The 14,797-nt window shown below is 42.4% G+C and overlaps 1 protein-coding gene across 1 annotated transcript in view; it reads left to right on the top strand.

The window, feature by feature from the left end:
• VTI1A (vesicle transport through interaction with t-SNAREs 1A) overlaps positions 1–14,797 on the top strand; it is a 337,493-nt gene that overhangs the window by 229,247 nt on the left and 93,449 nt on the right. The window contains 1 exon segment of the mRNA XM_040434906.1: positions 530–591. Coding sequence (XP_040290840.1) covers positions 530–591 — 62 coding nt within the window.

The following is a 14,797-nucleotide window of genomic DNA, read 5'->3' as shown; positions in this document are numbered from 1 at the left end:
GACGTCACTCCTGATGGTTCCTGATACACTGTAACGAGCCATGCACCTGTGTCACTTGGTCATTTGGATTCATTTTCAGCCTGTGGATGGAAACCAGCTAAATTTCCATTCACTGAGAGCGAGCAGAGATCTTGAATTCTGTGATCATTAAGCTTAATTTACATAAACACAGTTAGGAAAAACGCTGGAAAGTTCTTGATAAGTGCTGGATTATCAGAATGTTCTAGATTATTGGGCGGTCACGGAAATATCTGCTCCCCGGTGCCGGAGTGTCGGAATTTGGGATTTTACGGTGCCAGACTAAAGGGATGTCACGGATTACTTGCCAAAAATGATAAATTGCAGGGTGCTGTCCTGGCTGGGGCCCTCCTCCTGGGGCCCTGCTCTGTGCTGCACCCGTCGACCGCAGTCTGGTTGGTGTGAATAACGGTCTGGATCAGGCAGTGATTGGCCTCCGGCCGCCGCTGTAGTCGCCGGTGAAATTTCGCAATTTTTAAACAGAAATTGTCTTTTTCTCCTCTTTCTGCAGCTGAGAGAAACAGACACCAACCTGGGGAAGAGCTCCAGGATCCTGACCGGGATGTTACGAAGGTAAGAGAGGTAGGAGCACCTTCCTTCGCTGTATCACTCCCATCATCTCTGATCCGAGGGGGTCACAATCTAATGTTACTATATCACACACAATGACCCCAGGAGCTCACAATCTATTGTCACTGTCTCACACACAATGTATCACCCCTATCATCCCTCCTATGTCACACACAGTGTGTCAACTCCCATCATTCCAGCCCCCAGTAGCTTATTTCACACACAGTGTATTACTCCCGCCATCCCTGTCCCCAGGAGCTCACAATCTATTCTCGCAGTCTCACACACAATGTATCACTCCCATCATCACTATCCGCAGGAGCTCACAATCTATTCTCCCTATCTCACACACAATGTATCACTTCCCAAGAGCTCACAGTCTAATTCCCTAACTTACACACAGTTTATCACTCCCACCGTCCGTGTTCTCTTTTCTCTGTCTCAAACACAGTGTATCACTCCCATCATCCCTTTGCCCAGGAGCTTACAGTCTAATTCTCTGTCTCTAACACAGTGTATCACTCCCATCATCCCTTTCCCCAGGAGCTTACAGTCTCTTCTCCTTGTCTCACACAAAGTGTATCACTCCCATCATCCCTTTCCCCAGGAGCTTACAGTCTGATTCCATATCTCACACACGGTGAATCACTCCCATCATCCCTTTTCCCAGGAGCTTACAGTCTGATTCCATATCTCACACACAGTGTATCACTCCCATCATCCCTTTCCCCAGGAGCTTACAGTCTGATTCCATATCTCACACACAGTGTATCACTCCCATCATCCCTTTCCCCAGGAGCTTACAGTCTGATTCCATATCTCACACACAGTGTATCACTCCCATCATCCCTTTCCCCAGGAGCTTACAGTCTGATTCCATATCTCACACACGGTGAATCACTCCCATCATCCCTTTCCCCAGGAGCTTACAGTCTGATTCCATATCTCACACACAGTGTATCACTCCCATCATCCCTTTCCCCAGGAGCTTACAGTCTGATTCCATATCTCACACACAGTGTATCACTCCCATCATCCCTTTCCCCAGGAGCTTACAGTCTGATTCCATATCTCACACACAGTGTATCACTCCCATCATCCCTTTCCCCAGGAGCTTACAGTCTGATTCCATATCTCACACACAGTGTATCACTCCCATCATCCCTTTCCCCAGGAGCTTACAGTCTGATTCCATATCTCACACACAGTGTATCACTCCCATCATCCCTTTCCCCAGGAGCTTACAGTCTGATTCCATATCTCACACACGGTGAATCACTCCCATCATCCCTTTCCCCAGGAGCTTACAGTCTGATTCCATATCTCACACACAGTGTATCACTCCCATCATCCCTTTCCCCAGGAGCTTACAGTCTGATTCCATATCTCACACAAAGTGTATCACTCCCATCATCCCTTTCCCCAGGAGCTTACAGTCTGATTCCATATCTCACACACAGTGTATCACTCCCATCATCCCTTTCCCCAGGAGCTTACAGTCTGATTCCATATCTCACACAAAGTGTATCACTCCCATCATCCCTTTCCCCAGGAGCTTACAGTCTGATTCCATATCTCACACACAGTGTATCACTCCCATCATCCCTTTCCCCAGGAGCTTACAGTCTGATTCCATATCTCACACACAGTGTATCACTCCCATCATCCCTTTCCCCAGGAGCTTACAGTCTGATTCCATATCTCACACACAGTGTATCACTCCCATCATCCCTTTCCCCAGGAGCTTACAGTCTCTTCTCCTTGTCTCACACACAGTGTATCACTCTCATCATCCCTGTCCCCAGGAGCTCACAATCTAATAGTATCTAACACATTCATAAAAAGTATTTTGTGAGGACTTTTGTTACAAGAACCTTCCTTAGTAAATGGGTCCATGAAGGGGTTAAGTGTCGGCCCCCAGCGCTGTGCGGGGCCCCAGGACGGGCTGATTAAGAGTAATATGAAATTGACACAGTGTAAATGTGGAATCCAGGAGGGAGCGTCGCGGAGCGTGCAGACAATCAGGCGGGGGGGCGGCCGCGTCCATCGCTCTGCATACGTCTCCCGTACTGTCAGATCTCATTAATGGAACCTCCTGCTTCACGTCCGAAAATCATTCATCATTTTTAGGGGCAAAAAAACCCACAAAACGTCATTTAAATAATATCCGATTAATGTTAAATTTCATTTGTCACTTATCGCCGGCGACTAATCAGATGGAACATTTCCAAGGCGCGCTTCAGCCGCCTTGTCCAGGCCTGCGAGCCGAGTGCCTGAAATAAGGATTTATGGCTTTATTTGTCCCTCTGCGTTCACCTGATCTTTCTGCTTGATGTCCTCCGCCTTCCCTTCCCCGGACCCCCTCGTCGGTGTTTGTGAGGCTTCTGGAGGAGATTTGATGAGTGCGCAGTAACACGGAGCGGCCTTGTCTGCTCTGAGGAAGGACGCCTCAAAATACTAACCTAATTCTCAGAATAGAATAATAAAATGAAATTCAATTCGCTGAAAGCAAGCAGAGATCCTGAAAATGGTGAGGTCCTTATATACAAAGCAAATTAGGAAGTTTCAGAATGTTTCTTATAGGCTATGTACACCTTTTGGGGACAGTTTTTTTTATAATTGCATTTAACTCATTTGGGTCTAAAAAAAAAAAATTCCAACTGGTCTTTATTAAAAATATTGAGCTGTCACAAAGGGTTAACTGTTTTTCTAGCTGTGTGCATCCTACTTTCACTTTGTCATCTAATAACCCTTATCTCTAAATTACTGAGGGGTCATAAACCCTTATTAAACCACATTCTTATCAGTATAAGAAGGACTGAGCTATAATGAGTGTTTATAAGGTCAGAAATAAGGAGCCTCTCGGCTCCCTGCCTGACGGAGCAGTGAGAAAATTCAGATCCTGCTACTAGAGCATCTCAGCTCTGTACAGAGAAAAGGACTCCATATTTTTAATAAAGTCCAAATGAAAAAATGATTTTTAGCTCAAAATGAGTATAATGTACGAATAAAAAAAATGCCCCCAAAGATGTACATAGCCTTTAAGAGCCATGTAACATGGAGCCATGTAACTGCTATGTAACCTTCATATGACATAATAATACTGCAATATACATGTAGCCACGTAACTGCTATGTAACCTCCATATGACATAATACTGCAATATACATGTAGCCACATAACTGCTATGTAACCTCCATATAACAAAATAATACTGTAATATACATGGAGCCATGTAACTGCTATGTAGCCTCCATATGACATAATAATACTGCAATATACATGTAGATGCGTAACTTCTATGTAACCTCCATATGACATAATAATACTGCAATATACATGTAGACGCGTAACTTCTATGTAACCTCCATATGACATAATACTGTGATATACTGTACATGTAGCCACGTAACTGCTATGTAACCTCCATATGACATAATAATACTGTATTACAGAAGGTAATCCGCCATAAAAAGTAGAACCACTGGTGTCAGTAGTGGGAGGTCAGAGCCGCTGGACCTGTATTCCCTCCTGAAGACGCTGATTGTCCGAATGTCTCATTACTAATTCAGGAGCCAGAAGACCAGAGCAACGTCTTCAGGAGAAAATACAAGTCCAGTTACTCTGACGTATTACTACTGATATACCATGACCTGGATGGACAAAAACCACAGACCTAAAACCACTGCAGAACCAAGAAATACCTGTTGAATGCCACCGCCATACAATATTGCTACAAGTCACATGTAGCCACATGACTGCTATGTGACCTCCATGTTCCTGTACATAGGGGCAGTATTATAGTAGTTATATTCTTGTACATAGGAGGCAGTATTATAGTAGTTATATTCTTGTACATAGGAGCAGTATTATAGTAGTTATATTCTTGTACATAGGAGCAGTATTATAGTAGTTATATTCTTGTACATAGGAGCAGTATTATAGTAGTTATATTCTTGTATATAGGAGCAGTATTATAGTAGTTATATTCTTGTACATAGGAGGCAGTATTATAGTAGTTATATTCTTGTACATAGGAGGCAGTATTATAGTAGTTATATTCTTGTACATAGGAGGCAGTATTATAGTAGTTATATTCTTGTACATAGGAGCAGTATTATAGTAGATATATTCTTGTACATAGGAGCAGTATTATAGTAGTTATATTCTTGTACATAGGAGGCAGTATTATAGTAGTTATATTCTTGTACATAGGAGCAGTATTATAGTAGATATATTCTTGTACATAGGAGCAGTATTATAGTAGTTATATTCTTGTACATAGGAGGCAGTATTGTAGTAGTTATATTCTTGTACATAGGATAGTAGTTATATTCTTGTACATTGGAGGAAGTATTATAGTAGTTATATTCTTGTACATAGGAGCAGTATTATAGTAGTTATATTCTTGTACATAGGAGCAGTATTATAGTAGTTATATTCTTGTACATAGGAGCAGTATTATAGTAGTTATATTCTTGTACATAGGAGGCAGTATTATAGTAGTTATATTCTTGTACATAGGAGCAGTATTATAGTAGTTATATTCTTGTACATAGGAGCAGTATTATAGTAGTTATATTCTTGTACATAGGAGCAGTATTATAGTAGTTATATTCTTGTACATAGGAGCAGTATTATAGTAGTTATATTCTTGTACATAGGAGCAGTATTATAGTAGTTATATTCTTGTACATAGGAGCAGTATTATAGTAGTTATATTCTTGTACATTGGAGCAGTATTATAGTAGTTATATTCTTGTACATAGGAGGCAGTATTATAGTAGTTATATTCTTGTACATAGGAGGCAGTATTATAGTAGTTATATTCTTGTACATTGGAGCAGTATTATAGTAGTTATATTCTTGTACATAGGAGCAGTATTATAGTAGTTATATTCTTGTACATAGGAGGCAGTATTATAGTAGTTATATTCTTGTACATAGGAGCAGTATTATAGTAGTTATATTCTTGTACATAGGAGGCAGTATTATAGTAGTTATATTCTTGTACATAGGATAGTAGTTATATTCTTGTACATTGGAGGAAGTATTATAGTAGTTATATTCTTGTACATAGGAGCAGTATTATAGTAGTTATATTCTTGTACATAGGAGCAGTATTATAGTAGTTATATTCTTGTACATAGGAGCAGTATTATAGTAGTTATATTCTTGTACATAGGAGCAGTATTATAGTAGTTATATTCTTGTACATAGGAGCAGTATTATAGTAGTTATATTCTTGTACATAGGAGCAGTATTATAGTAGTTATATTCTTGTACATAGGAGCAGTATTATAGTAGTTATATTCTTGTACATTGGAGCAGTATTATAGTAGTTATATTCTTGTACATAGGAGGCAGTATTATAGTAGTTATATTCTTGTACATAGGAGGCAGTATTATAGTAGTTATATTCTTGTACATTGGAGCAGTATTATAGTAGTTATATTCTTGTACATAGGAGCAGTATTATAGTAGTTATATTCTTGTACATAGGAGGCAGTATTATAGTAGTTATATTCTTGTACATAGGAGCAGTATTATAGTAGTTATATTCTTGTACATAGGAGGCAGTATTATAGTAGTTATATTCTTGTACATAGGATAGTAGTTATATTCTTGTACATTGGAGGAAGTATTATAGTAGTTATATTCTTGTACATAGGAGCAGTATTATAGTAGTTATATTCTTGTACATAGGAGCAGTATTATAGTAGTTATATTCTTGTACATAGGAGCAGTATTATAGTAGTTATATTCTTGTACATAGGAGGCAGTATTATAGTAGTTATATTCTTGTACATAGGAGCAGTATTATAGTAGTTATATTCTTGTACATAGGAGCAGTATTATAGTAGTTATATTCTTGTACATAGGAGCAGTATTATAGTTATATTCTTGTACATAGGAGCAGTATTATAGTAGTTATATTCTTGTACATAGGAGGCAGTATTATAGTAGTTATATTCTTGTACATAGGAGCAGTATTATAGTAGTTATATTCTTGTACATAGGAGCAGTATTATAGTAGTTATATTCTTGTACATTGGAGCAGTATTATAGTAGTTATATTCTTGTACATAGGAGGCAGTATTATAGTAGTTATATTCTTGTACATAGGAGGCAGTATTATAGTAGTTATATTCTTGTACATTGGAGCAGTATTATAGTAGTTATATTCTTGTACATAGGAGCAGTTTATAGTAGTTATATTCTTGTACATAGGAGGCAGTATTATAGTAGTTATATTCTTGTACATAGGAGCAGTATTATAGTAGATATATTCTTGTACATAGGAGCAGTATTATAGTAGTTATATTCTTGTACATAGGAGCAGTATTATAGCAGTTATATTCTTGTACATAGGAGCAGTATTATAGTAGATATATTCTTGTACATAGGAGCAGTATTATAGTAGATATATTCTTGTACATAGGAGCAGTATTATAGTAGATATATTCTTGTACATAGGAGCAGTATTATAGTAGTTATATTCTTGTACATAGGAGCAGTATTATAGTAGATATATTCTTGTACATAGGAGCAGTATTATAGTAGTTATATTCTTGTACATAGGAGGCAGTATTATAGTAGTTATATTCTTGTACATAGGAGCAGTATTATAGTAGTTATATTCTTGTACATGAATATAACTACTAGTAGTTATATTCTTGTACATAGGAGCAGTATTATAGTAGTTATATTCTTGTACATAGGAGCAGTATTATAGTAGTTATATTCTTGTACATAGGAGCAGTATTATAGTAGTTATATTCTTGTACATAGAGCAGTATTATAGTAGTTATATTCTTGTACATAAGAGGCAGTATTATAGTAGTTATATTCTTGTACATAGGAGCAGTATTATAGTAGTTATATTCTTGTACATAGGAGCAGTATTATAGTAGTTATATTCTTGTACATAGGAGGCAGTATTATAGTAGTTATATTCTTGTACATAGGGCAGTATTATAGTAGTTATATTCTTGTACATAGGAGCAGTATTATAGTAGTTATATTCCTGTACATAGGAGGCAGTATTATAGTAGTTATATTCTTGTACATAGGAGCAGTATTATAGTAGTTATATTCTTGTACATAGGAGCAGTATTATAGTAGTTATATTCTTGTACATAGGAGCAGTATTATAGTAGTTATATTCTTGTACATAGGAGACAGTATTATAGTAGTTATATTCTTGTACATAGGAGCATATTATAGTAGTTATATGCTTGTACATAGGAGGCAGTATTATAGTAGTTATATTCTTGTACATAGGAGCAGTATTATAGTAGTTATATTCTTGTACATAGGAGCAGTATTATAGTAGTTATATTCTTGTACATAGGAGCAGTATTATAGTAGTTATATTCTTGTACATAGGAGCAGTATTATAGTAGTTATATTCTTGTACATAGGAGGCAGTATTATAGTAGTTATATTCTTGTACATAGGAGGCAGTATTATAGTAGTTATATTCTTGTACATAGGAGGCAGTATTATAGTAGTTATATCCTTGTACATAGCAGCAGTATTATAGTAGTTATATTCTTGTACATAGGAGGCAGTATTATAGTAGCTTTTTAGTTTTTCTGCAAGCTGTCTTGGTTGTCATAAATAAATCTTTACAAGCTGGCATTTTAGGATAAAGGTTTTATTTTACGGGGTTAATGTTCCTTTCTTTCCACTGAATATTCCGCTTTCCCTGAGAACTTGGTGACCGGTCTTTTTGGGACCCTCGATAGTAAGCCCATTAATATATTAGATATGAATTTCTCCGTCTCGTCCCCTTTTCCTCTTGTTTGTTTATTTTTACTAAAACCTCTAGAAACCTTTCTCTTTTCTTCTTCTCTGAATAGATAAATCTGGATGTTTTTTTTTTCCTTCTAAAAGCGTTCTTAGTCCTTTGGAAAATGCTCATTTGTGGAGTGCGGGCAAAAAAACCAAAGTAACCGCGGCCGCGCTGCGCCCCGGACCCCCACCGTTAATATCAATACAAATTACACCAACACAAGCACAGCTACAAAAGAGTCTTTCATGGGGGAGGTCAGCTGGGGGGCAGCTCAGCACACAATGGGTTACTGCATGCCTCTGAAGGGTTAATCCGTCAAGTGCCCCCTCGCTGGGGCTGATTCGTGTTGTCGTAATAGATACTTCACCGCATAAGAGCCGAAATCTCCGCGGTTTAAGATTTCACGAAAACAAGATAATTAAGTCAGGCCACAATCAAGCATTAGACGGGGGTCCAGGCCAGCCATTACTGCAGGAATCCGAGCGCGGCGCACTGATGCCGAGGCTTCTCGAACCCCGCGCCTCTCCCATCCCTCATCTCCAGATACTTTACATGTACTTTATTAGGAAAGCGATGATCATCGACAAACATCTGGAATGGGTAAATCTATTGTCGGCCCGCTTCTCGGGGGAGGTTAGTTCACAGCATTGATTATTGCGTTATTCATGGGGTTTTTTTACTTGGAAATCTGTGAAGTTTTTTGAAATGACGGGATGTGGAGGCCGCAAGATGGAGAATGGCGCTGGCGACGCCGCTGATCTCACTTAGAACAGAGGTGATGACAGGAAGGACCTCCAAAAATGTGCAAAAATCCAACTAAAGTATATGTTTACTGTGTGTCCTCTTCTAGTTCTATCTGCTCCCAGGAAAGCTGGGTGACAACTGACATGATAGGCCGCAGTCCCGAAGAGCAGGTGCTCTTAGTCATACAGCAGTACAGTCCAATGTGCCGCTTAGGATACGGGGAAAGCTGGGTGACATCCGATGTTACAGGATGTTGCTGTTCAGGATACGGGGAAAGCTGGGTGACATCCGATGTTACAGGATGTTGCTGTTCAGGATGCTGGGAAAGCTGGGTGAGAACCGCCATCACCGCTTTCCTAGAGGCTTCTGAGAAAGCTGGGTGACATCTGAAGTGATTGCCCCAAACAGCTCGCCTGGATTTACCATTCAGTTTTCTGGGAAAGCTAGTTGACATCGGATATTATTGCTCCGACAGCTCGCATACATTTGCCGTTCCGGATTCTGGGAAAGCTGGGTGGCAGCTCCTGCTCCATCCGTTATTTTCTATCAGGCGTGGAGTGGAGGATTCTCCTTCCAGTCTTCATCCAGGACGACTCTTTTGATGTGCAGGACAATGCTGTCAGGGGGCATTAATGGGAGGGGAAAGGGTTAATGGCTTTGTCTGCCGTCACAATGGACTTGTTCTGGCCCACGGTTTACCTCTGTCGGTGGTCGGTGGCGCAGTGGTGAGCGCACGTGCAGCGCCTGTAGTGTTCTTAGGACGGCTGAGTGTTTACTGATGCAGAAGCCGATGATGAATGACAGACAAGATCCAGTCCTCACATCGGACCCTCCGAGTACCAGCCCACCCTGTGTGCCCCCTAATTACTGCCAGGTCATTGTGTCCCTTCCTGGTAACTGTTTGTTCTCGGTGCAGAAATTCTTTATTACGTCAGGACATTGCATCTATGTCTCAGAAGGATTTATAGCAGTGTCCATCCTGAGCAGCCTGCTTCACGAGTGGAATCTCATAATCTGCTGAGGTCTGATGGACAAGAGAAACCCCCTTATATTTTACCTATAGACCCCCTACTGATTACTGAGCGGCAGAAATGGTTCAGAGGAGCAAACTGTCTGCACTGGTCAAGCAGGGAATGCTGAGGTGTGAGTGCAGCTCTGGAGTATAATACAGGATGTAACTGAGGATCAGTACAGGATAAGTAATGTATGTACACAGTGACTGCACCAGCAGAATAGTAAGTGCAGCTCTGGAGTATAATACAGGATGTAACTCAGGATCAGTACAGGATAAGTAATGTATGTACACAGTGACTGCACCAGCAGAATAGTGAGTGCAGCTCTGGAGTATAATACAGGATGTAACTCAGGATCAGTACAGGATAAGTAATGTATGTACACAGTGACTGCACCAGCAGAATAGTGAGTGCAGCTCTGGAGTATAATACAGGATGTAACTCAGGATCAGTACAGGATAAGTAATGTATGTACACAGTGACTGCACCAGCAGAATAGTGAGTGCAGCTCTGGAGTATAATACAGGATGTAACTCAGGATCAGTACAGGATAAGTAATGTATGTACACAGTGACTGCACCAGCAGAATAGTGAGTGCAGCTCTGGAGTATAATACAGGATGTAACTCAGGATCAGTACAGGATAAGTAATGTATGTACACAGTGACTGCACCAGCAGAATAGTGAGTGCAGCTCTGGAGTATAATACAGGATGTAACTCAGGATCAGTACAGGATAAGTAATGTATGTACATAGTGACTGCACCAGCAGAATAGTGAGTGCAGCTCTGGAGTATAATACAGGATGTAACTCAGGATCAGTACAGGATAAGTAATGTATGTACACAGTGACTGCACCAGCAGAATAGTGAGGGCAGCTCTGGAGTATAATACAGGATGTAACTCAGGATAAGTACAGGATAAGTAATGTATGTACACAGTGACTGCACCAGCAGAATAGTGAGTGCAGCTCTCGAGTATAATACAGGATGTAACTCAGGATCAGTACAGGATAAGTAATGTATGTACACAGTGACTGCACCAGCAGAATAGTGAGGGCAGCTCTGGAGTATAATACAGGATGTAACTCAGGATAAGTACAGGATAAGTAATGTATGTACACAGTGACTGCACCAGCAGAATAGTGAGTGCAGCTCTGGAGTATAATACAGGATGTAACTCAGGATCAGTACAGGATAAGTAATGTATGTACACAGTGACTGCACCAGCAGAATAGTGAGGGCAGCTCTGGAGTATAATACAGGATGTAACTCAGGATAAGTACAGGATAAGTAATGTATGTACATAGTGACTGCACCAGCAGAATAGTGAGTGCAGCTCTGGAGTATAATACAGGATGTAACTCAGGATCAGTACAGGATAAGTAATGTATGTACACAGTGACTGCACCAGCAGAATAGTGAGGGCAGCTCTGGAGTATAATACAGGATGTAACTCAGGATAAGTACAGGATAAGTAATGTATGTACACAGTGACTGCACCAGCAGAATAGTGAGTGCAGCTCTCGAGTATAATACAGGATGTAACTCAGGATCAGTACAGGATAAGTAATGTATGTACACAGTGACTGCACCAGCAGAATAGTGAGGGCAGCTCTGGAGTATAATACAGGATGTAACTCAGGATAAGTACAGGATAAGTAATGTATGTACACAGTGACTGCACCAGCAGAATAGTGAGTGCAGCTCTGGAGTATAATACAGGATGTAACTAAATGATTTTCCTATTTCATGACGTAAAGTCATAGTTTTATTAAAGACACGGAGGCGAGTATTGCTATCTCCTTCTTTACTTTCCACCAATAGCAGCAAAGGAGAAATTAACATAAACATAACAATAAAGGATCCTCCCCCTAACAGATCCTATAATAACCAGTGTCCTCTTGCATAGCTTCCTCTTTCTTTGAATCCACGACACCAACCGCAAAACCGTAACTGAAACCGTAACCGAAACTGGAACTGGATCCGAAACCGACGACCATCCTGGTCCGTCCAACTGGAGAACTCAAGCCAACATGGCTAACATCTCAGGAAACCTGGAACAACACGGAATTCCATATGCCGAAGGACTTTCAACCTGAAACAGAATAAATAATATAGCCAGTGTAAAAATTGGGTAAAACTGAGTAATCTCGACCCGATAACGGTCGTACATCAAAAGGTCGCTGATAAACAGAACCATAAATAAACCGTAATGGCAATAAATGTCATAAATAACAATAAAAGACAATGTAACAGTCAATAATATCATCATAACGTCACAAAACCAGGGCGGGCAGGAGAAACCCAGGGCGGGCAATACTCGCCTCCGTGTCTTTAATAAAACTATGACTTTACGTCATGAAATAGGAAAATCATTTAGTTTTACAGCAAGACACGGAGGCTTCGTATTGCAAGTTCAAAGCTGCTCAATAATAGATGAAAACACATGAGGGGGCGGACGGAAATAAAATTCTGTGAACGTCGTGGCCCTAGACCAGTCAGCCAGACGCAGAATGTCCTCCAAACGAGCCCCCGAAACAGCCAGGGCGGTGGCAGCCGCGCCCCTGGCTGAGTGAGCGGTAAAGATCGCCGTATCAATCCCAGAAAGGGACATGACCCACTTCATCCAACGCGCCAAAGTGGGACTGGCCACCGGGCCAAATGGATGACGAATAGAGAGGAAAAGTTGTGGGTTTTCCGCAGAGCGGTGAGTCCGAGTGCGCAACTCATATTCCCGTAAGCAAGCCACAGGACAGAGCGCCGGAGAAGACGGAAAACAGGGATAGGACACAGACCGAATATTGGTCTTGGTGCGCCGCGTGATGTTAAAAGTAACACCCTCGGGGGTAAAGGATCTCGCATCATGATCCAGAGCCCTGATATCAGATACCCTCTTACAGGAAATCAGGCAAAAGAGGGTAAGCAATTTGGCCGACAATTGACGGAGGGAAAGAGCCGCGTTGTCAGGCCAAGCAGAGAGGAAAGAAAGGACCACGGAAACATCCCACGTAGTGGTGAAACGTGGCCGAGGAGGCCGAGCCAAGCGTGAGCCACGTAATATCCGTGACACCGAAGGGTGTTGACCAGCAGGCACACCCTCAAAACCCTGATGAGTAGAAGAAATCGCTGAACGGAACAAATTGATGGTCCGATAAGCTTTTCCTGCTTCAAAGAGAGATGTAAGGAATTGCAACAAATGGGTCACAGGTGCCGAAATGGGATCCAGGTCCCGTTCCACGCACCAGCTAACCCAAGATCCCCAAGCTGCCCGGTAAGCTTTTCGGGTGCCGGAAGCCCAAGCGTTGTCCAGGAGGCGTCTAGTTGCCTCTGAAATTCCCTCGACCTCTCCTGGAGTCCTGAGATTCGGCACGCTAGAAGTTGAAGGGAGCCTTCGACCAGCAGGGGATGTGGGGAGCCTAGAGGGTCCAGGAGGAGATCCGTCCGAGCCGGCAGGAGGAGAGGTACATCCATTAGGAGTTCCAGGAGGATCGGGTACCAGGCTTGAGACCCCCAGAAGGGGATCACCACCACCAATTCCGCCGCCTGACGACGAGTCTGTAGCAGCATCCTCGGAATCATGGCAAACGGTGGAAACGCATAATGTAGGGCTGAAGACCAGTCCTGGAGAAACGCATCCACCGCCTCTGCTTCCGGATCCAGGCGCCAGCTGAAGAACCTGGGCAGGTGAGTATTAAGCCGGGACGCAAAGAGGTCTATAGGGCAAGGACCCCAGATGTCCGAGATTGTGGAGAACATCTCCGGATTCAGCCTCCAGTCGCTGCCGTCCGTGAAGCATCGGGAACTCCGATCCGCTCGGTAGTTGTGAAGACCCGGAAGGTACTCCGCCTGAATCATGATGTCCCTGGACAGACAGTAGGACCAGAAATCCTTTGCCAGCCGGGCTAAGGTGGCCAATTGGGTGCCGCCTAGGTGATTGACATACCTGACCGCCGACACATTGTCCATGCGTAGACGGATGCATGCGTGAGCTATGCCCTTGGTGAAACTCTTGATGGCAAACGAGCCCGCTAGAAGTTCCAGAGCGTTGATGTGAAGATGGGTCTCGGTCTCCGACCATCGACCCCCAGTGGAAATACCCTCGCAGTGGGCTACCCAGCCCTGGAGACTCGCGTCCGACTCCACCGTAAATTCTGGTTGGAATCCGAAGATTGCTCTGCCGTTCCAGGCTTCCAAGTTGCTTATCCACCAACGAAGTTCCTCCCGAGCTTCCTGATCCAGAACCACCGCGTCTGCAAACGAGGCCCCGGCACGGAGGTGGGCGATCTTCAGGCGCTGTAGAGCCCGATAATGGAGCGGAGCGGGGAAGACTGCCTGGATAGAGGAGGCTAATAGTCCAATGATGAGAGCCAGGTGGCGTAGGGATAGGGAGGTAACTGCCAGAGCGTGCCTCAACTCCTTGCGTATCGTCCGCAACTTCTCTGAAGGAAGACTGAGAGATTCTGCAACAGAGTCCACCGTGAAGCCCAGGAACTCCATCCGTCGAGTCGGTGTGAGGCAGGATTTCTCGGGGTTGAGTAGAAAACCCAGACCCGTCAGAAGATCCGAGGTCCACTGGAGATGCTGTAGCAGAGACGACTGACATTGATGCATAATGAGGATGTCGTCCAGATAGATGACTAGGCGCACCCCACGA

The sequence above is a fragment of the Bufo bufo genome, chromosome 6 (genome assembly GCF_905171765.1).
Source record: "Bufo bufo chromosome 6, aBufBuf1.1, whole genome shotgun sequence".
NCBI classification, from domain to species: domain Eukaryota; kingdom Metazoa; phylum Chordata; class Amphibia; order Anura; family Bufonidae; genus Bufo; species Bufo bufo.
This window is presented reverse-complemented; position numbering and strand designations above follow the sequence as displayed.